Genomic DNA, 25619 nt, shown 5'->3' on the forward strand with positions numbered 1-25619 from the left:
CACACACACACACACACACACACACACACACACACACACACACACACAACTTCCCAGTCCAGGCTCATGGCCCCAGCCACTGCAAGAGAGAGATTTAAGTCTAAATCAAGCCTAGAATGCTGACTTGCATCTGGGACTAGCTCTCCTAGTTGCAGACTTGAGACTGTCTTGGCAGCTTTAAGTGATCTTAGGATTTCTATTGCCCAAGAAGGAGCAAAAACTTCACTGGACCTGAATTTTCATCCTCTAGGAGTGGAAAAGTTTCCCCACTAAATAGTGTAAAGAATTAGAAAATAAAAATAATGCTGCCTTTTGATTACTTTACTAGTTGCCCTTGTCCAACATATCAGTTAGGATTCTAACCACATCAACATCCAATTATTTGTGCAAATGAACAGTAGCAAGAACAGTTCAAAAATCATTTTCTACTTGGTTTTGAAATGCAACACACAAATTAATGGGAGCCAACTTATCTTCTTAAGGGCAATTGGCTCAGACTCGTACCAAAAGTCAAGTAAAAGTTTAAAATTAAAAATCAGTGTGAATGTAAGGTCTTATTATTAATTAATATACATTTAAATTTGTTTCTCTGCATTTCTCTATATCTAGGGTCAGTAAAAGATGATAAGCCAGAAGGCCTTGGGCTCTGACAACCTTGTCCAATAGCCTTGTGGTCAAATGGCCATGTGCTAGGTCAGTGGTCAGCAAACTTCTATAAAGGGCCAGAGTAAGTATTTTAGGTTTTATATACCATGTACAGTCTCTGTCATGTATTCTTATGTTTGTTTGTTGTTTGTTTCAAATATAAAAACTATTCTTGGCTCATGGCCATACAGAACAAGCTGGAGCATTAGATTAGTCATGTGCCATAGCTTGCTGACCATTCTCTCTGTCATGTGTTTAAATCTGCCCTCCATCCAACCCATGCAGTGGATCATGGAGAGTTGAGCACATACCCTAAACACCTGTGCTATCTAATACAGTAATCACTAGGCTCTGTCATGTGGCTATTTGAATTTAATTTCAATAAAATCAAATTTAAAGTTCAGTTCCTCAGTCACACTAGCCGCACGTCAAGTACTCAATAGCCTTATTTGGCTACCACATTGGACAGTGCAGATATTTCCATTAGCTCAGAGAGTTCTGCTGGACAATGCTGCTCAAGACCCACTTGGGGATATGTGAGTTGAGACAGGGACCTGAGGTTTCACTAGTGAGACCCAGAGTGGGAGAAATTGGAAAAGTGGAGGAAGACAGGGTAAAGGCTGGCCACTGCTCACATGTTGACGATGTTCTTGACATTGAAGTTCTCCAAGGGAGCCAGGTCAGGGTCCGTACCCCGCTCATCCTGGAGGACAATCTGCTGGAGGATGCGGTCCAGGAGCTGCCACTGCTGGAAGTAGCCACCATTCCGCTTGTCTGAGGGATGACAGGCATCATATCTTTATGGCGCGCTGGAGCCCCCTGGGGCCCTGCCCTAGAGCCACTGCCTAGGTTCAGGCTGGTGAGGCATACCCTTCCCCACCAGGCAAGCTCACGGTTGGTGGAAGAGGCAATGCCATTGCTGATAATGGAGACTCACAAATCCAGTCATCTCTCAATCATCTGCAGCTGGTCTATGAGTGTGTCACCCTCCTGACATTTCCCTACACCCTGAAATGTTTCCTGGCTTCCTTTCTTCCCTGTTTAGACCCTGCACATACTATACCCTGGGAATGCAAGTTGCTTTCTATATTATTTATAAAAAGCACCTGCTCCAAAACATCACATGCTGAATAATGAAGTCTCCAGAAAAATAGAAACACAGAAAAAGATTTTAGGATTATCCATGCTTTTGCTCTATAGAGAAAAATGAATGGACACCAATTACAGGTGCACTGAGAGAGAGTCAAAAGAGTTAGAGAAGTGGTTAATGGAATCAGGGAAGATTTCCTGGTGGAGGTGACCTTGAACTATGAAGGCAAAGGCATCGTGTGTTGTGCCTGGTCTCACAGGCACTCTCATCCACTCTAATCATAGTTTGGCTGGACATGGACTTCCTTTTTGCGTGAAAGCCACAAGCTATCTTCCTTGGTCCTTGATTCCCAAGCACTTTTTCTCAACTGACCACCATAGGAAGCCAACCAGTGTAATCCTGACATCAAAATCAAACCACAATGACAACGAGGTGGAAGATCATGTCTGCAAAGCCCCATTTTGGGACAGAATAGAGGGATCTATTCACATTGCCCATGGGACATCAAATGCAGGAAACCCTGGGAGCAGAAGTCAGGTTTCCCAGGGATGTCCATGTCTTCCATGAAGACCTTCTGGGCTGAGTTTTGGAGAACTGACAGCTTCCTTGTCCAGGTCACTGTGTCCCTCTTCCTTTCCACCACTCCATTGACACATGCATTGCACAGTGGCATAGTTTTCCATTTACCTTGCACCCAGAGAAACAGTGCAAAGCCAGGTCAATGGCTCACAGAGGTAGAACATGTTTCATCTAAAGCCCTGACCCCAAAGAAATGAAAATTCTTTCTGTATGTACAGAACTCACTTAGCCTCAGATTTGTTCCAGGAAAAATGGAGATAATGCACACTCCTAGGTCATTTTGAGGTATAGAGATGATGTGCTACAGGACCTCACATCATGCCTGGCCTAGAGTTGGCACACAATAAATTGTAGTTTTCACCATCACCATGACCACCACCACCACTAAGGAGAGTCTGGCTAGATTGACCATTATGGTGGACCACACTAGTTTTCGATTTTCTCTGTTGTAAAGAGCTTAAGTACAAAATGATACACTTAAAGCTCATTTCAAATTGCATTCTAGGGTGGCTATTAGCAATTATGTGTAATTTATTCAATCACTGTGTACACTTGGATCTTAAGAACTTAGTTATCTGCTCTCATAGATGTTGACGTTTGGTACATGTAGAGAGAAGCAGGGGCCAGGGTGTTAGGGTGAAAGTCAACAAGGACGAGACAGAAGAGCTGATAAAACCTTTGAGAAAACATACATGTGTGCTACTCCTCTAAGCACAAAGCTTTTTGGAACGTCCCAGGAGGACAGATCACTCCCCTGTCATGAGCTGACAGCCAGGGCTGTTTGATTTTGCAATAATCAAGCTACTGCTTGTTGGACTAAAATGTTGGAATTGCTCAAGGCCAAGTCCTCAGATCCTTCCCTGTGTGATGGTGGAAGTCCTGACCCCAAGGAGGGAGGGAAGAGCAGGGGCCTGAGTCATGGAGATTGGCCACCCGAGGGTGAGTGCAAAGGTAGACGTGGTCAGACTCACCAACCCAGGGAGGTCCTGAGGCCTCATCTTGACCTGTCTCAAGCAAGCCAGGGCTCGAGCCAGCTGAGGGCAGCGGCAAGTGCAGGGTACTCACAGGGCATCTGCAGGCAGTGATGCAGGACAGAGAGCAGGCAGGGGTAAGCTTCAGTGTGCTTCAGCTTCTTGTGGATCAGCTCGAACATCTGTGAAGCACTCTTAGTGTCGATGTGCACCTGGGGGAGTGGAGAGCACAGTGAACGGGGAGAGGGGGTCACATTTCCATCCCCTGAGCCCCATCTCCCAGGAGAGCTTTTCTTCCCCTGCTTCTGGCCCAGGCATAAAAGTAGAGATACAGAGAAAAGGAGGAGGGAGATAATTATATAAACTAGGATTTCTTAATCTCGGCACTATTGGCATCTTGAGCTGGATAATTCTTTGTGTGGGGGGATGTCCTGTGCATTGTAGGAAGTTTAGCAGCTTCCCTGGCCTCTTCCCACGAGATGCCAGCCCTCCTATCAGTTGTGACAAATAAAAATGTCTCCAGACATTGCCAAAGTCCCCTGGGCAGGGGGCGGGAGGGAGCACAAAATCACCCCTGGCTGAGAACCACTGATCCAAACTAAGAGAAGGAAGCAGGGGCATGGGTGATTCAACAGCATGGCAGAGGTCCACCACCCAGATTCAAATCCCGGATCTACTCGCCAGTTGTGCAACAACAGGCAAGCTGCTTATTTGCTCTGACCTCAGTTTTTCTATGAATCCAGGACTTTTGTGAAAATATAATGGGATAGTGCTTGAAAACTGTGAAGCACCACCCAAAAGTACGTTTCTCTTTGGTTAGGGATATTATAATACAATACTTAAGCAGCAGAGTTGTGTGTTTTCAGGGTTGCTAAGGCTAAAACGAAAATATGATTTGGTTTGCTAAGCATGATCTAGTAAGGGATGGGGAGAGGTGACTCAGGAAATTGCTAGAAGGCAGGAAGAAGTCAGCCCAGGAGAAGTTTTTGAGACTAATCATGTGCAAGAACTGGTTTTCTTTTGGGGGTTTTGGTCTCCTCTAGGCAGATGCCCTACCAGGTGAGGCCCACCAGGTGAGGCCCACCAGGTGAGGCCCACCAGAGCCAGCATACTATCAGGGCTCCAGAAGCAGGATGTGATGGTTAATTTGAGGTGTCAGTTTGATTGGGTTAAAGGATACCCAGATAGCTGGTAAACATTATTTCTGGATATGACTGTGGGGGGTGTTTATGGAAGAGCTTGGCATTTGTATCAGTGGACTGAGTAAGGAAGACCTTCCCTCACCCAGTGTGGTCAGGCACCATCCAAGCGACTGAGGCCTGGATAGAACACAGATGAATTCTCTCTCTCTCTCTCATTCTTCTGGAACTGGGACATCAGAACTCCAGGTTCTCAGGACTTTGGACTAGCCCTAAGCCACACTCTCAGCTTCCCTGGTTCTCCAGCTTGCACACGGCCTTTCGTGGAACTGCTCAGCCTCCATAATCATGTGAGCCAGTTCCCCTACTAAATACCCTCTCATACCTCTCTCTCTGTACGTACGTGTGTGCACGCACATGTGTGCGTGTGTGCGTGCGTGTGTGTGTGTGTGCGTGTGTGTGTAAATTCTATTGGTTCTGTTTCTCTGGAGAATCCTGACTAATACATAGGACCTGGCCATGGGGCACCACCAGGGATCCCAGCCCGCATTGGCCCCAGCACAGCACAGTATCTGGAGAAGTGGTTGGGGGACTACCTGAGACCCCACTGCAATCACTCCACCCACAGGCTCCTCACCATGTCAAACCTCCTGGCTAGCTCCAGGTCATCCTCATTTCGGACCATCTCGAAGAAGTCTAAATGCCTAGATAGGATAGGGGCATAGAGAGAGGAGATGTTACAGCCAGGACATCCCTGGTTGAAGGGTACAGCCTCTTTAAGTCCCCCACTGGCTAAATCTGAAAGCTTCATTCAGGTGAGGTCAAGGCAAAACCAGAAAAAAGCCACTGTCAGTAGGCTAACACTCCCCCTCTTTCATAGGATTCCACAACCCTCTTTCAGAGAGGTCAACCCAGAGTCTCGCAACCTTAGATGGGGTTTCTGAACTTTGGCATTGTTGACATTTTGGACTTGATTATCACTGGTTGTGGGAGCTGATCTGTGCATGTAGAATATTTGGCAGCATCTCAGGCCTCTACCAGTAGAACCCCACAGTGTGACAACCCAAATGTCTCTAGGCATTACCAAATGTCTTCTGGGGGATAAAATCACCCTACATCTATCTTCCCCAGTGTCCTCATATTGTCCCCAAGTCAGCCCTGCAAGCTAATCTTTCCCTCATTTCCTATACCCACTCACACACACCCCCACTTCACCTCAAAAGGATCCATCCATTCTCCGTTAAAACCCATTGTAATAAAATAGCCTGTACTGACAGGACAGACCAGAGGGGGCTCCCTGGTAATACAAAGGAATTTAATTGTGTCCTTTGATCAACAAGGGCTTTACAGTGCGTATTTGGGGTGAGACATTTCTTTGTTGAGCAGGAGTGCACTGCAGGACATTTAGTATTCCCGGCCCCAAACAACCAATACCAGTAGTGCCCCCACCAACCAGTTTGTAAACCAAAGTACACTGCCACATATTTCCAAATGTCCCCCAGGGGGCAGTAATGCCACGGTTGAGGACTACTGGGTTCACCTGTCTATAACATCAGAGGTGAGACAAGCAGGTAGCAAAGAGGACAGGCAGGGCACACCTGCCCCACAGGGAGCTGATTCTGAATAGAAGCTGGGCGTGGCAGGTGGTCTCTCGTGAGAAGAGCAGCCTTCACAAAGGTCCTGACCATCCCCAACTGAGGCACTGTCCCCACAGGTTTGCAGTGGGGATGGGTGGCATGGGCCTTACTTGTCCAGGATGGCATTCTCATGTTGCCGGAGTTTGTCGATCACAGGCTGTATCCCCAGCATCAGGAATTCATACCGGAGATGCAGGCGGAACTCCAGATTATCCTGGGGGTCACCAAGAGAAGACCAGACTCATTGGCTGGTCTCAGTGTCTACGAGAGTCCCCAGTGGCCCCCAGCTGTACTGCCACCACATCTCCTGCAGCAAACTCACCTGCAGCTGCTTCAAGTCTCAGAGTTCCAAGAAAGGGCAGGAAGAGACATCTTGACCTTGTTATTTCTCTAAAGCAAGCCCACTGCCCAGAGCCTCTTAGGTCTCCTGCCTCACATCCTTCCGAAACTACCACTTTTCTTCTAGCCTTTGGCATCAAACAACAGTGTTGTCGAGTGATATAGAGCACAAGCTTTGGAACCAGACAGATCTAGGTGCTGCTCTGCCACTTATTAGTTTTGTGACCTTGAAACTAAGGGAAAGCCTTAGTTTCCTCATTTGCACAATGGGCATAACATTACCTACCTGCAGGAGTGATATTCATAAAAAGTCCCTGATGAGGTATGGGTACCGATGAATCAGAACAGGTACCAGCCATCAATAGCTGGTACTAACAAAGGTGATGTCAGCATCTTGGGGACAGATTGTTCCCCCTACCCACCTCACCTAACCCAGATCATCAGGACTAAATGCAAAAACAAACAAACAACAACAATAACAACAAAAACCAGTATGCTGGCAGAAAAGAGGGGAAAGCAAACATCATTAAATTGTCCCTTTTGAATCTTTTGTCCTTCAGGTTGATCTTAACCAGGGCATCTGATTGCCTTAGAATTCAAGAGTTCACCTGCTCTTCAAGTGCTTCTAATATTGCTATTTTTATAGTCTAAGAATCCCATTCTGTCCCCAAAGGAAGGGGAACCAGCAGCCACACCTCCTGACAGAAGACATTACAAGGGCATTGCCAGCCAACCCAGAAACCAGTCCAGAAGCAGGTCCCTAGAAAGCTCTAGAAAGGAGGGCCAAAACTTGCCCTCCTCCCATAAATGACCCCCCACCCTGAGCCATCACCAGCTGGCCTAGCTCGAGGTCTGTCCATGACACACATAAGGCACAATATGTAGGAAATGTCTCAGGAGCCTTCCCAGGTTTAGGCAAAATCAAAAGGAATCTTGTGGGGAATCAAAGCCAGACTTAGTCCTCACCACAGCTGGGAAGAGACACAGATAAGGTAGACTGTGGGTCACATGTAGTCCAGATCTGGCTGACATGGTGTTGCCCTTGGGACAGCGAGGTTCAAGACATGCTCTTCTCGGCCTCAAATGAAGAGGCAAGAGGTTATGAAGAGAATCTGAAGACAGCGATGGTGGTGGCAGCCACGCCAACCACATGCCTCAGCCTCTGCTCTCTGCCGCTTCCCCAGGAAGCACATTCACACACTCTACCCCAGGCCCAGAACGTCAGGGAACAGCATGGCCAAGGAGAAGGAGCCTGCCTCACCTCTCCAGCTCCAGCATTGAGGACTGCGTTGATGAAGGACATAATGGCTGTTTTCAGATTCACTTCATCCCGGTATCGGCCCAAACTTCGGTCCAGCTCATTCAGCAGTGTCTGCATGGAAAGGCAGGGCAGATCAGGAGAGGAGGGCTCGGGGTCCCACGCCTTGCTCCTGCTAGCTAGAATGCCCCGTTCCGTCTCTCCACAGTCATGTCTATCCAGCTTACCTTGGACCGCCCCCAATCTTGCCTCTGCCTAGGAGCACCTTTGCCTCTCCACACCTGTCTCAGGACCGCCTCACACCACTTCCTCCCCACTTGGCCTCGGGGGCTCGGTTTACACTGCTGCGCAGTGCTGCAGCGCTGCTTTATAATTGTGCTCCAGCTGTTGACAGCTCGCATGTGTTCTCTGCCGAGCTCCTTGCCAGCACAGACACTACCTTTTATCCCTTTTTCATAGTCTGCAAAGGTTTCATAGTAGGTGCTCAAAAACGTTTGATGACAGAATAAACAAACAGCCTACACAGGTAATAAGCCTGTAGAGTTTCTAATGTTGTTTCACGTGTATCAAGACCTACTCTGTGCCAGGCACTGTGCTGAGACACATTATACTTATCTTGTCAGTACTTTTCTGGGCAGGGCTGGGAGAAGAAAAGGAGATGGCATGGTCTGAGCTCCCAGAGCTGGTCCCAGTGTCCCCACATTAGGCACTAACCCAGGCATAGGGCCTAAAATCTTGACAACAGCAATTGCATTCAATTCAACAATTCCTGACTGACCCCTATCATGAGCCAGGTGCAGAATTCAGAAACATAGAGCCACAAAAATGAAGGAGACCAATATTCCAGCCTCTAGAAACCCACAGTCTAGTGAGGAGAAGTCCATTTTCCTAGCCAAACCCATAATTCTTAAGGCCCCTCATGTCTTTTTCTGAAAGCCTTCTAGCTCCCAGTGCTCTGCCTGTTACCTCCCATGAGCAGGCATGCAGCTCATATTACACCCTTTCCTTTGGTTACCAAGAATTCTGCACCCCCAGCATGCGACACCCCTGCCCCACCCTGCTGGCGCCCTGCCCTTGCCAGGCTCCTCACCTGGAAACGTGTGCGCTCTGCTGCATACACCTGGTAGTGCAGCATGGCCTGCAGCACCTTCTTGTGGCCACCAGGCACCAAGCACACGGCGCCTAGGATTTCCAGCACAGCCACCTTGGTCTTGCTGTTCTCTGTGCGCAGGCTCTGGGCGATGGTGCTGATGGCCTCAGGCTGCGCCAGCACGTGCGCCCGCCCCTGGGAATTGTTCATCAGCGCCTTGACACAGCCGATGAGGGAGGTGTGGATGCGGCTCTCGCAGGTAGCATGGTCCATGCTCCGGAGGAAATTCAGCAGACAGGCCAAGCCTTCCAGCTCGATGAAGCGGGTCACAAACCTACCAGCCAGCGCCATGAGCAAAAAAGGTATCCTATATCTGCATATTATTCTGTATACATTTTGCAAATAGTTATCCCATTACCTGTGTACTACCACGTACCATGTCTTACCAACAGTAGCTTGGTTCACTTATAAAGTTTTCCTAGAGCACTGAAATCCTATCATCCTCACAGAAGACTCACATCTGATTTGCATTTTAATACTGTGCATTTGCATATCATTGACTCTCAGTTGCATTGCTAATATGGTAGGTATGTGAAAGGGGTGATCATGATAATTATTACTGCTGTTAAACCTGAAGACTCATCTCCAGTAAGGATGGGAATTAAGATAATTACAATCAAATAACAAGGAGGACTTCCAGACAGCGGGACCATCAGAATCACTGAGCCAAGGGACCAAGGCTGGAGAAGCTACATTTCAAGGGATTCTTAAGAAAACAGCAGTTATCTTGAATGCTAGCAGAAAACATTAAAAAACCCATTTAGTTCAGGGATTCTTAACCTGGATCTGTATTCCACTAACAGGTGGGTCTATGCATAGCATTCAGGGGTCAAAGGACTTGGAGGGGAAAAGAGAATTACATTTTTATTTTTGGTAACTTCCAACTGAAATTTAGCATTTCCTTCAATGATGCATGCAGGCAACAAACCACAGTGGTATTAGCACAGACTGTGACTTTGTCACCAAAAGAAATCACAGCTATTTTCATATCAAATTACAGTTGTTGCAGGTATCTCAAAATACCGTTTACACTCAGTACGTCAAAATTATGGTGGTTATCAGACCTGCTGCTAGCTTTTACTGTTTAAGGCATAAAGAAGCACATTTGTTGCTATCTCATACATTTTCAGTATTTGGTGGCTGAATTTTAATTTAATTGGTTTACTCTTTAACCCCATTTATTTCATTCTATTATTTAAAAACATCATTTCTGAGAAGCAGTCTGTCTGGGTGCCAGACATCCATGGTACACACACATACACAAAAGGTTTAGAATCCTTGGTTTAGTAGGATAATAATTAATAATCTGAGAAAATGGTCATAAATTGAATAAGGGAACCACTATATATAATTAATATATCTATCCCAAGTGTATTCGTGTGCATTTTATATTGTTGTGCGAATATGCCTAGAACAATAGAAGAATATGCTCTCAAGTTAACAATAAATATTTTTTTCCTTTTTTCTTTTGTATGCTTTTTTTGTATTCCACAAAATTTCCACAATGACTATGTGTGACTTTTGCAATCAGAATTATATTAAAGGAAATTAAAATGAAGTGAGGTGGGAGATGAACCCGGGATCGTCCCCTCAACCCTTTTATTTTCTGACCTCCTCATTATTTCCAGCATCCTCTTCCCATACCAGACCCCCACCCCTATCAGAGTGACAAGGGGGGATCAGAATGCCCCATTCTCCTTGAGGCTCTCTTTCCGGTCTCCTGGAGCAGAGAGCTCAGCCCAGACAACACTCATGCACACACACATAACAGTGGATACCTGGCCAATGTTTTAACAGCTAGCTCTCTGGGGAAAGACAAAAAAGGCCTGATTGTAGAGTTTGCCCATTTCTGTGGTATAAATACTCCCAGCATAGCCAATTTCAAGCTATTGATGTGATGTCCTCGAATGCGGAGTTAGGAAGAGATACACCGTTATATGGTGTTTCCACACATCAGTTATGTACTCAGAAGCATACATAATAGTAAAATATACAAAAATAATTAGGTAATTAGGGAGTGATGAGTTTCAAGTACTTGTTACCTTTGTTTTGATATAATTTATTTAATCTTCAATTTATAGCATCTAAATTTTAATCATAGCTATGTTTAACAACCAGCTTACAAAACTGCTGAACATGTAGGTCTGGTCTCACCAGCTGATGCACACCATTCCAGCATACCATTGGGAAGACCCCAACACAAGGAGAAGCCTTGTGACTCTGGGCTCCCCTATGGACCCCCGCACACTGTGTTCTGGGAAGCAAGGAGTCCTCCCCCTATGGCCTTTGGGACATCCATCCCCTTTTCCTTGCCTGCTCCCATTCTAAATGGGAAAACTTCATCCACAGACACCACATCTCCCCCTAGTGGTAGGACTACGTCTCAGCCCACGCCCACCTCCCTCCTGGAGGGGCACTCACCGGCCCCCTCATTCTCAGAAAGCCCTTGCTTACACACATTGTCCGTTTGGCCAACCTCCTTTTCTCCCAAGAAAAACAAGTACCTGCCCTCAGTTTCTCTTTAGAGAGCACCTTGGGACCTGAGGTTTATTCCACCTTCCTATGTTCATCTCCCCTCCTCCCCAACACGCCCACCTCCTCGCAGCGCCCCAGCTCTCAGGAGAGGGGCAGCACACTCTGGGGAATGCTGGGAGTGAGCTGGCCCAGGGGACCAGCATGAGGCTTCAGGAAGTTGAGGGCACCAACTGTGGAAGGGACATGGAAGACAGTGAGGGACAGGGAGACAATGAGTCACCTCATGGGCTGCGTCCGGAGAGCCGTCTTCAGGTCTTCCACGACTTGGTTCCTCATTTCCATCTCCTCCTCATCAAATGCGTACAGACTCTGCATCTGAGGGGCGGGCAGGGAGCAGGGGGTGGCGGTCATGCTGGGCTGCCTGTCTCCCAGACCCCTGAACCCCCAGCCCAGGTGTGACCCAGGGGCCACCCTTGCCTCAGGAAGGGGGAAGCTTAAGGGAAAGATTTCCCAAGACCAAGTGTCAGACTCTGAGAAGACCCAGGTTCTGCTCCCAGACTTCATTTTCCTCATCTGTGAAATGGGGAGAATTATTGGCCCAGCCTATTTTCCAAACCTGTGTGGTGTCCAAATGAGTTAATACATGTTTAAATGGTTGGGGGACTCTAACGTCACACAGAGAAGGGGTTGTTAGATTTCGGGAATAACTGGAAAGCTGCTGAGTTCCAGTGAGTGGGGTGTGAGGGGCAGGAAAAGGCAGTTGGGTTGGGGCAGACCACTCTCTCCTGTAGCCTTTCTGGGCGGGGGCAGGGCAGGAGAGGAGCCGCCACTCACTGCAGCCATAGAGTTGATGCGGTCAATGTAATAGTCAGGCCAGCTGGTCGCCAGCTTGTTGGGGTCCTCCTGCTCCTGGAATGAGAAGAAGGATGGTATGGACCAATCAAAAAGACAAATCCATGGCCTGAGATCCTGAGCTTCATTTGATGTCAGCAGAGGGATTTATTTCCCAGCCCTGCCCACTTGGGGTGGCTTGGAGGAAGTTACAAAATCTCTCAAGCTTTTTCCTTGGTAAAATGTGGATGATGAACATTGAGTCTCATGACCAGCCAATTATATGGGCAGAAACTATGTGGGTATATACACTTTCAATAAACAACATGTACAGTTGTTTAAAAATTCTTTTCACCTGTTATATCAGTTTTTACATTTAAGAAAATATAACTTTATGACTTAAATTTGATATAAATTTGTGCTTATATTTTGTACATTTAAAATTTTATTTTTCTGATAATACCATTCACAAATTTGTAACACTATTGGCCTGTGATGGGTTGGAAATTTAAAAACTTGATCATTCTCGCAGGTAGCTTGAGAACACCAGTATACAGCCTTTGGTGCAGTGCCTGGCACATTGTAGATGCTCAATAAATAGTAACTTTATAAAAAGAGAGAAAAAGGAACTCCCAAAGCCTGGATTTTGGAAAAACTCCAGAGCCCCTCATAGACCTGAGATTTAATGACTGTCAGACGTTCCTGAATGAGGGGGAGGGGCAGCAAGAAAGCAGAGCCCAGGTCAGGGGACCTTTGCCCCAGCCCTGAGCCCCCAACAGAAAGGTTCAACTCCTCCTCAAGTGTGGGCAAGAATCATTGGAATTAAGTAAATATTCATGTTGATTGACAATTCAGCCTTCTCCAGCTAACTGGACCTGCCACTGGGCATGACACATGGATTGCCTATTCCTGTCCCTGTGCTCTGGTCACTCTGGATGCTCCCCCTCATCTGCTTTCTGCCAATCTCCCGCTTACTGCCTCTAGAAAGTCCCTGACAAACCACCTGCCAGCTGCCAGCTGGCCCTGCAATCCTCGCCTCTGTCCACTCGAGCTTCTCTATGTTGTTTCATAAAATCCAAGTTTTAGACCAGTAGGAAAGCTGCCTTGTTTTGGTCTTTGTGACTTCACATGGCTATATGTGTTCAAATCTCTATGACTGAAGGCCAAACATTCTGTCTTCTGCCTCAGGGAGGGGAATCACACCACCTAAAACAATTGTATCAACAAACGCTTACTTGCACTAATGAAATGCCCATCACAGTACTGAGCCCTGAATGCACTAAGTAAAAAGTCATGGCTTCTGCTTTCAAATAACAGTCCAGTGCCAGAGAAAAGGTGATCCATACTCCATGACAGAACTGCCTGCCCACAGTAGACCGGGAGACGGGTGGTGATGGTGCACCTAACACAGAAAGCTGTGAGGGGGTGGGACAAGGCAGTCCGAGAGGACTGGTTGAGTTATTAAAGATTATTAAGGCTAAGACAGGTGGGGAGAGTGTTTTTGGCAGAGGAAGTGCCATGTGGGAAGGCAGAGGGGTATAAAAGAGTGTGAGGAAATTACATACAATTTGATCTGGAAGGTAGTAAGGGATGCCCTTATATTTTAGTAGATCTTTTATTTTAGCTGTACAAGAGACCAATTTAAGGGAACTCCACAGTAAATCAATTTGGAAAATGGATTTTCCAAACAAATCATATGAGATATGATTAATTATTCCTGAAATGTATTTTCTCCTTCCTTCCCTCCTTCCTCTACACTGCCTATCTTGCTTCCCCTTCCTTCCTTTCTTCTCTTTTTCCATGACATGAGATTTTTGAAGACCTGCTGTTCTCACAGTCAGATTCATTGGCATGGAGTGTCATATTCTGCAGGCACTTAATAAAAGTGCACAGAGTGCACCAGACAATGGCTGGGAGCATATGTGGTCTATGCATCTTATCACCGGTTCTCAGACTCCAGCACTTTTCTCCCCAGCAGTTCTGGGTCCTAGCCATTTGCCATACCTGGCTGGGTGACTGTGGGTGAGTCCACTGCCCCTCTAGAACTTCCTTGCCACCCTTCCTTCCTCCCTTGCCTTCCATGTAGAAGGACTAAATTGGATTGCTTCCCAGGTTCCTTCCAACTCTGAAATGGTGTATGATTGTAATCCTCCAATTTTATAAGGTCAGTCTGGCTCAGATGGAGCCCTGAGGTTGACACATATGTCCCAACCAGGAAGGAGAAGAGCTCTGAAGGACACAGGGAGCAGGAAGGAGAAAGAGCTCAGACCTCACCCCGACCTGCCCGTCTTCCCCCAGGAGGGAGAAGGCCTGAGCCTTCAGCGCAGGAATAACCAGGCCCTATTCCTCAAATACCCATACCCTGAGGTTGAAGGAAAAAGCTGCAACTCAAGTCTGGACAATGGGAGGGGAGAGGGGAGAGGAGGAAGGTGGGCCAAGAAAAGAAAAACAGAGCGAATGAAACAGAAAGGCTAAACTAGAAAGGGGGCAAGAGAGACCCAGAGGGAAAGGGATGAGCCGGAGAAAGACAGAGGAAGAGAGAAGAATGCACAGCTGCCAGGAAAGCAGAAGGGAGGGACTGAAACCCAAGCAAGAGAGACCCAGAGGGAAAGGGATGAGCCGGAGAAAGACAGAGGAAGAGAGAAGAATGCGCAGCTGCCGGGAAAGCAGAAGGGAGGGACTGAAACCCATTTAAGCCCTGACTGGAGCCCAGCACACCCCTTTCTAGGGAGGGCCAGCACTGGGAGACTAAAAACATCTTTTAATGAACAGGAGGAGAGGGAGGAAACCTTGGGAGAACAAGGTTTCTGATGTGTGACACCTAGCCTGGGACAGGGCAGAGGCCAAAAATCCAAAAGTGGACACCTCTGCACTCACCCCCCATGAACTGAGTTCTCACCCCAAAGCTGCTCCCATGTCAGGCTGAGAGCTGCACACCCCCCAGGCCCAGAAGCAGGCACAAGAAGGGAGTCCAGACTTCTCATCTTGTATCACTCTGACCCAGCCCCATTCCTGGAACCCAGCAAGTGACCATGCAAAGGGTTTTTGAAAAAGAGAATGCTATTTCCCTGAGTGTAAGCTCCATGAGGACAGGGAGTTTTTTCCTGTTTTATTCACTGTTGTTCCTCCAACACCAACAGTTCTGGCACATAAGGAATAGCTGCTGAATGAATGAGCGAAAGAGGCAGCAAGAGCTGCCCCTTGCTGTGAACCCTGAGCTGCAGGGGGAGGGGTCAGAGATGGCACCTTCTTCTTGCTGCAGTAGATCTGCCATTTCTTCTCAGGGGGCAGTGCAAACACAGCCTCCCGGTTTTTGTCAGTGAGATCCAATTCATCCTGCAAAGACAACAAGAAAAGATAGGTCTGAAATCCAGGGAGGGTGGGGATTTGAATATTCAGCCCTACAGGAAATTACAATCCCCCCAAACCTATCCCTCAGCCTATTACCTTCCTCCCACAGGGCATCAAAGATATGCAAGGGTAATTCTTTTGCTACTAGAAATACAGCCCCATCCCTTTGCCTCACCGCAAGCCTGGCAACTTCTATTCATGCTTCCCTTACTCCTGTTCACCCCAACACTGTGTCTGTGTGAGACTGTGAACATACTTACTCCATCCTGAAGCTCCTAACACTTGCTATGTCCTTTGTGTGAACCCTGCCCACAAAGTTATACAGTAACTTGGGATAAGGTAGTCAGAATAATAGGTAGAAGCAGATTGGTGACTACAAAGAAGGAACTTAATGATTAAGTACTGGTGTGGCAACTGCTGGTCCAGCTACCTGCATCACTAGACCACCAAAGATAATAAACATTGTCATAAGACATTGGAGTTAGTGATGCTAGCTTGTTTCTTAATTAGTAATTGTTTCCTGGCTTTTTCTACTGCTTTTGTGAACTACCTGTATAAACTTGTGCTTGACCAGGAGGTGGCATGGAGAAGCTTTGTATACTCCTCTGAGTCATCGCCCTCCCAAGCCATCATCTTGTATATAAGTTACGTTAAACAAAATTCTGTGCTTTACCACATGGAATTGCCTATTTCATTTTTCATTATCAACATACCTTCTCAGTTTGGTGCACATTTTGCTTTCAGTTCACCTTCAGACATCTCTGCAAATCCACTCTCCTCTTCCAGGACCCCTGTTCCCTGCCCATCTCCCGCATTGCTTTGCTAGCCCCTAAGCTTCTTGCCCAAGTTTTCTTGTTTTCCTTCCTTTGTCTTTCTTAAGCATGTCAACACCACAGGTCAAGGCCTGACAAAGAAAGGAGTCATGTACAAATGTAGTCCTGCATCTCTCTCAGATCTTTGCCACATCCATCGAGTCTACCTGCCCTTCGAGTCTCTCCGCCAGAAATTCTCTGGCTCCCCCAACCTCAGTGTGGGTCCCAGCATAGACTGGCTGAGCTGGTGAAGACAAGGAGCTGAGAAAAGTAGGAAGGATGTGCCATATCAAGGGAGGCATTGATCTGTTTCCCACAGAGGTAGTGCCTGCTGGAGGGAGGTAGTGCCTGTTGGAGGGAGGTAGTGCTGGTCTCCACCCAAGATAAGGATGTGCATACACAAGGATTGGGGTTCCACCAGTCTAGTCCACACTTTCAGAGGAGTAGAACTGAGAAGGTTCTAAAGTCATTATATTTGGGATCACTCTGTAGGTAGTATGGGGTGACTATAGGTTTGGCTGCACTAGATGGCTCCTAAATAGCTCTCTTTTCAAAGCTTCTCCTATAGTTCATGAGCAATACCAGTGCTCATCAAAGAAATAGTTAAGCACCTATGGGGAACACAGTGTGCTTTTCAACTTAATTATTGTGCACATTTTTTAAATCAAAAGCAAAACTTGCATTAAGACAACAAAACATAATATTGCTAACCTTTATTTTTTCAAATATGATAAACTGAAAACAGTATCTAAGAAAGTATGAGCCTCAATATCTTTAATCTTTTCCCTATACTTTTATTCAAAGGAGAACATTTAAGACTTTCCTATACGTAGATCAAAACTGTACAATATGGGCCGGCCCGGTGGCACACTGCTACAGTGCGCCGCTTGGGAGTGTGGTGGGGCTCCCGCCGAGGGTTCGGATTCCACATACAGACCGGTTCCCGCTCACTGGCTGAGCGAGGGGCGGGCGCGACACCGAGGGTTGCAGTCCGTTGCCGCACATACAGACCGGTTCCCGCTCACTGGCTGAGCGAGGGGCGGGCGTGACACCGAGGGTTGCAGTCCGTTGCCAGACACGAAAAAAGACAAAAAGGAAAAAAAAAACCAAAACTGTCCAATAGATATATAATGTGAGCCACGTGTATTTAAAAAATTTTCTAGCCACATTTTAATAATACATTTTATTTAAACCAATATATCTAAAATATGATCATTTAAAAATGTAACCAATGTAAAAAAATATCAATGAGATATTTTATATTACTTTGTTCAAACTAAGTCTTCAAAATCTGGTGTGTATTTTACACTTACAGCTCATCTCAGTTCAGCCGCGTGTGTTCAGCGGCTGCCATTTGGACAGCACATACAACAATTATTTGAAATACTGCCCATCAGTTCACCTGCCTTTGGAACCAAAGATTGCTACAGATTTAATATCAAAGGTTCGTCCCTAGAACTTCTCTACATATCCCAGGAATATCCTTGATCAAAATTCTCAGAACCCTCTGTGAGGTTTCCTTTCTATGGTCAGAAAGCTCAAGAATAAAAGAACAGTGAGCGTTATGTGCACCTTACATTTCCCAGCACAAACTCTGCACCTCTTCAACCTCTGTGCTTTTGCTTACACAGTTAGTTCTACCTGCACAGCTGTCCTATTCACACTAAGGATCCTGAGCTAATCCGTGGCTCTTAGTCAGCCTCTGCCAGCAAGCCTTCCATAGATCTTCCCAGATAAGAACCACGTCTGCCTTCCCAAACTGCAGAGCAGTCACATTCAATCTTGATCATGTATTCTGGTTACTTACACACTTGGCTTTTCTAGCCAGTGGTCTCCATCTCTAAATCAATGGACATTTCTTGGCAGTTTTGCTCAGCCCAGGCAGCACAGGACTCTGCTGACCACTCTCTCTTCCTCATTGAATCTGTCTTCTCTGGTTTATTCAGCAACCGCTCTCAAGCAGTCCCTCCTGCTTTCCTCTATGTTCCTTCTTGGGCTCCCTTGATGACTTCTCCTCTTCTAGCCTGCCCTCAAACGTTGAAGTCCCTCAGGGCACCATCATGTGTCCTTTTCTCTCCTCCCTCTATGCTTAGCCCTAGGTGAAGCCTTCTCACCCATTCCTGAGGACTGTTATTATACCAAATTCACTCAAACCTGTACCACTAGTCCACCAGTTTTCTGAGCTCCAGACTCTGGGACCCAGCTGTACCTCTCTACTGTGATCTCCCTCAGGTACCTCACACACTATGCAGCATTACTATGTGCCAGGAGCTGTTCTAAGTGCTTAATGCTTATTCATATATTTAAAACTTGCAACAACCCATTTTACAGATGAGGAGACTGACACACGGAGAGAATAAACAAATTGAATTCATCATCCCAGCCCCTATACTTGAATCTCCTCCAGTATATCCCTTCTTGTACAGGGCACCAACAGCCACACAGTTCCTCATGTCCGAAACCTGGGTGTTCCTTAATCAGTGAGTGAGTACTCATCGATCCCACTGAGCCTGCTATCTTTCCTGCTAATTAGTTCTTGAATCTGTTCACTTCTCTCCACCTTCACTGGTAATACATCAGCCCATGCCACCATTCTCCCTAGCTTGGATTGCTACAATAGCCTCCTAACGGTCAACCTAGACCCTTCTTCAACACAGACCCTGAAAGGTCTTTGAGAAAAGCAGATTGGATCACCTCAAACCCCTGCTTAAAGCTTTCAGTGGCCTTCCATTGCTCTTAGAATTGAATCCAAAATCCTTAGTTATTCTGGTCTTAACTGTGTCCCCCGAAAGGACCCAGCTCCTTTCTGACATATTCTGTTTCCTCCGCGGGGGACCCTCTGTCATTGTCTGCACCACCATTCACTTATCTAACCATCGCTGCTTTCAATCTCAGTGGACATCTCACTGCTCCCGGAGGCCATTGTGACCTCCTCCAGCCCAGAATAAAGCTCCCTGCTAGGCACTCCAATGTCCCCCCAAATGCTCCCTGTCCTCACACTCACCACAGTTGTCTGCTCGTCAAGATCAGTCTTCCCTATCAGACTTCAGTACCCATCTGACAGCTCATCACTAAATCCCTGGGACCCCTATGGGGCTCAGCACATGGCAGTCTCTCCAAGAAATATTTTTTGTTTGTTTGAGTGATACCTGATGCTATTCTCCTTACAGCCAGGATTTTCTGACTCATCCCTGCTTTTGCTAAAGTGCCTTGCAAGGATCCCGGCCCATTGAAGAATCTCAATCGTTGAGTAAAAGAGCCAAAGAAAGGAACACCCTTGTCATGTCCTTCTTTCAAAACTCACACAGTCTACTCAAGAAAACTTGAGTAGTTGACCTGAGTACCCCAGTCGGGCTCCACATGTTATTTGACACTAGCAAACACTTTGTCCCCTCGCCCCATCCTGAGGAAAGGTAAAAACAATGAGTTTTCCTGAACCTGATGTGATGAGAAAGCTGGAAACCTTTTCCCATAACCTGCCTGGTCCCATCTTACAGTGGCCCTGTTTTTTGAAGGGCCGGGTGTCCTTAACCAGATGCACCTGTTAGTAAACACAAGCATGAAACCACATTCCAAGCTGCATGGCACTGTTTCTTTACTGGCTCGACTCCTGGCCCACCACGGGAAGGATTGACCAAACTAATGGTAGATGACTGTGTGCTCATGGCTCTATGCCAGGGCTCAGGTCCTGCTGCCTGGTCTGGGACCTCCCTCATGAGCAGGCTTTGTCTCTCCGTCAGACCCCCAAAGAGAGAAATCATGCTTCCTTCCTGTTCTCTTTGTGGTCAGAGTATGAGGTTTCCCACACAGGGGTTTCTCACACAGGAGGATGAATGCATTGATCTGGATGGGCGTGGCAGAGTCAGGAGGAGCTGATGCCAGTGTGAATGACAGAGCTTCCACTGTCCCTGGGATATAATCATCCTGGACCCCAACCAGTTTTCAGGTGTGATACAAGCATCTCTACCTCCATATCTGTAGTCAATCATCCCGTGTTCTGAGGTCCCAGTGTCTGCCTACAGAATCCCACTCTGTCTCTTCTTCCTGCCTCTGAGATTAAAGGATCACAGGGAAACTCCAGAGAGAAGAGAGGAAGGTGTCAAGTGTTCTGATGTCCTTACTGCCTTCTTTCAAAAAAGCCCGGATCTGCCTCTTTCTATGGCAGCCTAACTGCTGCACCATGTGATCTAGAATCCAGTGGAGACAGGAGGTAGGTCCAGTCTTCTGGAGACACATTTCACGGTGTTCACTCCAGGAAGAGACTGTTGCCTCCACATGGCTGAGGTGTCCTAGGGGCCCCACCTCAGCCCCAGGAGGAGTTTTTTTTTTGTTTTTGTTTTTTGTTTTTGAAGATGACCGGTAAGGGGATCTCAACCCTTGGCTTGGTGTTGTCAGAACCACGCTCAGCCAGCGAGCAAACCGGCCACCCCTATATAGGATCCGAACCCGTGGCCTTGGTGTTATCAACACCGCACTCTACCGAGTGAGCCACGGGCCGGCCTCCCAGGAGGAGTTTTGAGAGGTGAGGACCTCAGCACATGGGCCCCTGCCTTCTGTCCTACTCTGCCTATCCATCCACCCTCCTCCCCATTGTCTGCACCCTCCCTTCCTGGCCCGTTTACTGACCACCAGCTCAGCAAAGCGGACGTTAAGCTCCTCTGGGTTTGGGATGGGGCTGGAGAACTCCATGTACTGCAGAGGGTGGCTGTCCCGGAGGTTGATCTCGGGGAGGTCGCTGCCCCCAAAGCAGCACAGGAAGCCCAGGCCATGGCGGCTCCTCTTGCGGGGGGCCATGGTCACTGCAGGCCCAGGCAGTAAGTGGGCAGATGCCCTAGGTCCTCATCGTGATCTAGACAGGAGAACAGAGAGCACAGGGTGGTCAGCCATGGCAGTGAGACAGGCAGGGTTAAGGTCACTCTGCCCTCACAACCTCTTTGTCCCACAGACTTTCAGGAGCCCTCAGTCCAATAACCAAGGCCCCTCCCTTCTCCCACAGCTTCTCTTGGTTCCCTCCAGCCCCTTCCACCTGGCGGCATTTACATGTCCTCCCCACTAAACCCTTTGAGTGTCTCCTGACATAGACACTTCCATGTTTCTTGCCCCCAGAGAAGACATGAGGGTTGCAGTCACAGAGTGTGACTTCCAGGCAGTCAGAGTTGGTGCTCATCTCAGGCTTTCCATGACTGCAGATGGCATTCTATTCCCTGTCCTCCAGAAGATCGGTTTCCAACAAGGCTCACTCGCTCACTTGATTCTTTCCAGGGCCTGGGGTGACTAATTTAAAGGCATCCTCCATGTGGGGGAGGATCAGGGCTGGCAGAGGAAACACCGAGCTAATTATGTGGTGTACCTCCTGCAGCATGGGCCTCCAGAGGAGTAGAGGATGGAAGGCTTCAGAGACTCGCAGTTCTCTGCCCAGTCTGTCGTATACCCAGGCATGTTTGGATGAATGTGAAATACCAACAAGGCAGTGGTTCACCCCTCCATGTAGAAAGAGGAAGCAGCTGAGTGCCCTCAGAGAGGTCACCTGGGGGAGTTGTGAGAGTGAACCCTGAGTAAGGAAATGAGGCTGATCATTCGAATGGTATTTAACATATTGAAGGAAGTCTGGTCAAATATGCTTTTTATACCAATTGAGAATGGAGGACACTGTTCTGGCCAGAGCCTGGAACTGATGGATATCCAATAGTTGATTGGCCACTGAAACAGAAAGGGTTAAATCTTTGTCTTGCCACTGGGAAACCTGGTTCAGTGATGACCAGCTTGAGAAGAAACACTGGCCCATCACGATGCCACAAAACCTCTGGACAAGTTAGATCCAACTATCAGCACCCAGGCCTCTGAGGGGCAGAACCATTCTTACCACTGGGTCCTAAAAATGCTTTCAGACAACCCAGGTGGGTCCATTAGAGAGGCCACAGCTCATGCACCAAACTGCAGCCCAGCTGGATTCTCCCCATCCTGTACTTACAGGTCTCAATTTTTTGGACATAAATATAGGATTCAGTTTTTATCCCTGTTGAATATCATTGGTTTGGGGGGTCAAGGTTTTTTTGAGTCTTGATTCTTAGCTGTTTCCCCTAGATTCAGATCAGTAACAGAGTAGAATGCCTCCATGGTCATAACCTACATCATTGCTGAAAATGTTGACTACATCAAGGACATAGAACCCAAGGACACAACAACCTCCTCTAGGAATACTAGAGAACTATTCATCAGTAATCTCAGGGGATAGTCCTTCACCCAGCTCCAGATCCATGCAACTATGCTCTTATCCAGTCCTCTTTTCTATAAAGAGAACATGAGAGATTTTCTAAAGTCCTACGGAACTCAGGATATGCTAAATCTAAGGCATTCCTTTGAACAAGATAAATGTGGCATAATTCAAGGTAACTTCTAGAGAACTCAAGATAAATGTGGCATATCTCGAGGTAACTTCTAGAGAACTCTGATGTGTTTCCTAAGTCCTAAGAATCTGGCTAATAACTTAGTATAATCTTATGTGGCCTTTCATATAAGTCATGATCCATTTTAATGGTTATTCTAGAACTTTTTAACAGATCCATTTTATCTTTCTTTATAAACTTTACGACAGACTTTTTAATAGGTCCAGAAGATCTTCAAATAACACATCATTTAAGGTTGCCTTGCATTATTGCTTCTCTTTTCTTTGCTTACATACTGGCTCTGACAAATATAGTGAAGGCTCCTTGAGGGCAGGGTCCATATCTCCTGCTTCTCTGATATCCACCTCTCTTCCCTGGTCAAATGGAAATAACCTATGCTTATAAAAAAGGAGGAGAGAGGGGTCCTCACTAATTAGTCAAGAAATATTGATTGAAATCTCTGACTACTAGCAGTTAATCAGTAAGTAGGAACCTTTGTAAGGAACAAGAGGATGGTCAGAGGTTGGGTGTAGGGGAAGAGGCCAGCAGGCTAATGCATCAGTCCTGGTACATGATGGCAAAGACCTGGAATAGGCTGGAAGTTGAGAAAACAGAGAGAAAGGGAGACTCTGAAAAGGAGACTTTTGGGTTTTCCATGGGACTTGATAGCCAAAGGGCAAGAATGGGAAAGGCAAAGCAGATGGGGTGGATGACCCTGCGGGTCCCCTGCCCTTTGTCAAGTTTGGGATGATCATGTGGAATACAGACCAGATCCCCTTTGTTTCATCAGCCTCCAAAACACAGCTGCAGCTGGTGAGTGGGACTGCTTTGTTTAGGGCACAAAGCACTGGAATGAAGCTCCTAGAGGCTGCATTGAGGCTGAGCTAACAGCACAAAGGGGTTCCAGGCAGGGACAGGCTGAGGCCTGGGAGGACCTGGGAACCCCTCTTCCTGCCTTCACCTCCTTACCTCCTTGCTTCCCCAGACTCCCTCCTTACCCTTCTTTGCTCTTCAGCTCCTAAGCTAGGCTTTACTAGGGGGAGTCAAGGGTAGGGCAGGGCTTGCATACAGCCGGCACATTCTGGTATAGTCTTGCACCGGTTGTTCATGGCTGCTCTGATTGGTTGCTTTCGTACCTATTGTTAAATATTTTAACATCTTCCCTGAGTATGGGAGTGAGGTGTAGTGGCCCTCAGGAGGAGGAAAGAAGCAGACACAGGCCCTCCACACAGGAAGTGCGGCCCTCAAGAGGACAGCCCTGTGCACTCAGGGACTGCTGCATATTTGCCCTTTTAAGGGACTGCCTGTTTGACAGCTCCCGAGTATGTTTATGTTCCCGAGGACAACCCCCCTCCCAACTATCCCCTCTTAAGTCTTTTCCTGCCTCCCTTTCTTAAGGCCCCATCTGAACATCCAAGACTAAAACCACAGGCTCTCAGCTGGAAGAGCCTCAAAAATCATGTAGCTTTATGGTAGAGGTCAGAAAATTAAGGTCCAAAGAGGAAATGTTTTATCTGAGGTCACATAGCTAGGGACAGAGCTGGGATTGAGACCCAGGGCTCCAGCATCCAAGCTGTGGTCTGGTCACTGCCCCCTCTTTCCCCCAGAGTTCATCTTCCCACGCCAATGGGCCTTTTTCCTCATCTTGCCTGGCACCTAATAACCTTCCTCCGCTAGAGAAGGCCAGCCTCTACAGCTTAGTTTAGAAATGCCTCTAGTCTCAAAGGTCTCCTCTAGACTGGGAGGGGCTTACAGTGATCCCATGGGCCATTTTCTTCTCCCCCATCAGCAGGAACTGCTCCCATCTTCCAAACCCCCATTTCTTGCCCACCCCTGCTCTATCACTCCGTCACTTCAGTTTCCTGGTGGCGGAGGGAAGCGCAGGGGCTTTGAAGTCACACAGACTGGAATTTGACTCCTAGCTCTGCCTTCCCCACTGGTGACCGTCAGCATGTCTCTTAACCTCTCAGAGCTCCAGGTTCCTCATCTGTGACACCAAGATAATCACAGCATCTTCCTCACCAGGTTTCGGTGAGGAGTCAATGAAGTGGTGTAAGGAGCCTGGAGCACACTAGGCACCACCAGATGCAGGCTTCCTTCTCATCACCAACAAGTGAGGCACGCCCCATCCAGACCACGCAACCATCAGCCCTTCCCCAGGCACAAGTGGGGCTGCTGAGGCCTGGCACTGTAAGGATTGCTGGGCCAGATTGAAAGAGTAACCCAGCTTTGCCTTCTGCAACTGGGAAATCTAGACCAGAGGAGCTGGGCTTTTCCTCAGGCTCTGAGCTATCTCCAGTTAGAAATGTAAATAAATCCTCTTCATTGACCCTGGACAGAGAGTAGGAAAAGTAACGTGGCCAGAGCAATTAATTTCTGCAAAAGCCTCTTAGGAAGAGGAGTGATGGAGTTTTCCATCTAGGAGAACTGAGAAACAGTGGAGGAAACGGGGAGCAAAAACAGAACCAAATCCAGTGAACCCCAGGCCAGAAGAGTTTAACTTGCTCCCACGTTCACCCACTTTTCTGTTCATGGAAACTTCTCCAGTGCCAACAGCTCCCTACCCTCTACATCCTGTCTCCTTGCACCCTCCCTTCTTCCGGTGGGGAGAAGGTCTTCCCAGGACTGTCAGTCTCTAAACACAGACCAACTAGCCTCAGACACCGAACTGTCACATCACAACTGATTAGTCAATACCTCTTGCGAGGGCTGTAGGTCCTGAAAGGGGTCTCCTCCAGTCCTCTGGCTCCGGCCAGACGTCACCTGCTTACTGCCACAGCCCTCCACATTGTGCCTTGATTCTGGGACTGGGACTAGTCCCAGCTCTGTCACTAGCTAGTTGTCTGTCTATGGGCCATGGTGTCAGACTCTCTGGGCCTCAGTTTCCTCTCTGTGCAATGGCTGGGTTCTACTGAAGACCTCCAAGGACTCTACCAGCCCTGACCTTTCCCAATGT

The 25619-nt window shown here is 47.5% G+C and overlaps 1 protein-coding gene across 1 annotated transcript in view; it reads right to left on the reverse strand.

Annotated features, from left to right (window-relative positions):
- The window catches only part of DAAM2 (dishevelled associated activator of morphogenesis 2), a 48816-nt gene extending 27733 nt beyond the window's left edge, over positions 1 to 21083 (reverse strand). Inside the window, exons 1-10 of the mRNA XM_008587827.1 lie at positions 20904 to 21083; positions 15361 to 15450; positions 12118 to 12192; positions 11564 to 11658; positions 8749 to 9082; positions 7662 to 7772; positions 6172 to 6275; positions 5062 to 5128; positions 3380 to 3497; positions 1281 to 1419 (exon numbers count right to left, since the gene is read on the reverse strand). Of these exons, the coding sequence (XP_008586049.1) occupies positions 1281 to 1419; positions 3380 to 3497; positions 5062 to 5128; positions 6172 to 6275; positions 7662 to 7772; positions 8749 to 9082; positions 11564 to 11658; positions 12118 to 12192; positions 15361 to 15450; positions 20904 to 21071 (1301 nt within the window). The 5' untranslated portion in view covers positions 21072 to 21083. The remainder of the gene's footprint in view (positions 1 to 1280; positions 1420 to 3379; positions 3498 to 5061; positions 5129 to 6171; positions 6276 to 7661; positions 7773 to 8748; positions 9083 to 11563; positions 11659 to 12117; positions 12193 to 15360; positions 15451 to 20903) is intronic.
- Positions 21084 to 25619: the final 4536 nt, after the last annotated feature.

Source organism: Galeopterus variegatus, unplaced genomic scaffold (assembly GCF_000696425.1).
Source record: "Galeopterus variegatus unplaced genomic scaffold, G_variegatus-3.0.2 Scaffold4552, whole genome shotgun sequence".
NCBI classification, from domain to species: domain Eukaryota; kingdom Metazoa; phylum Chordata; class Mammalia; order Dermoptera; family Cynocephalidae; genus Galeopterus; species Galeopterus variegatus.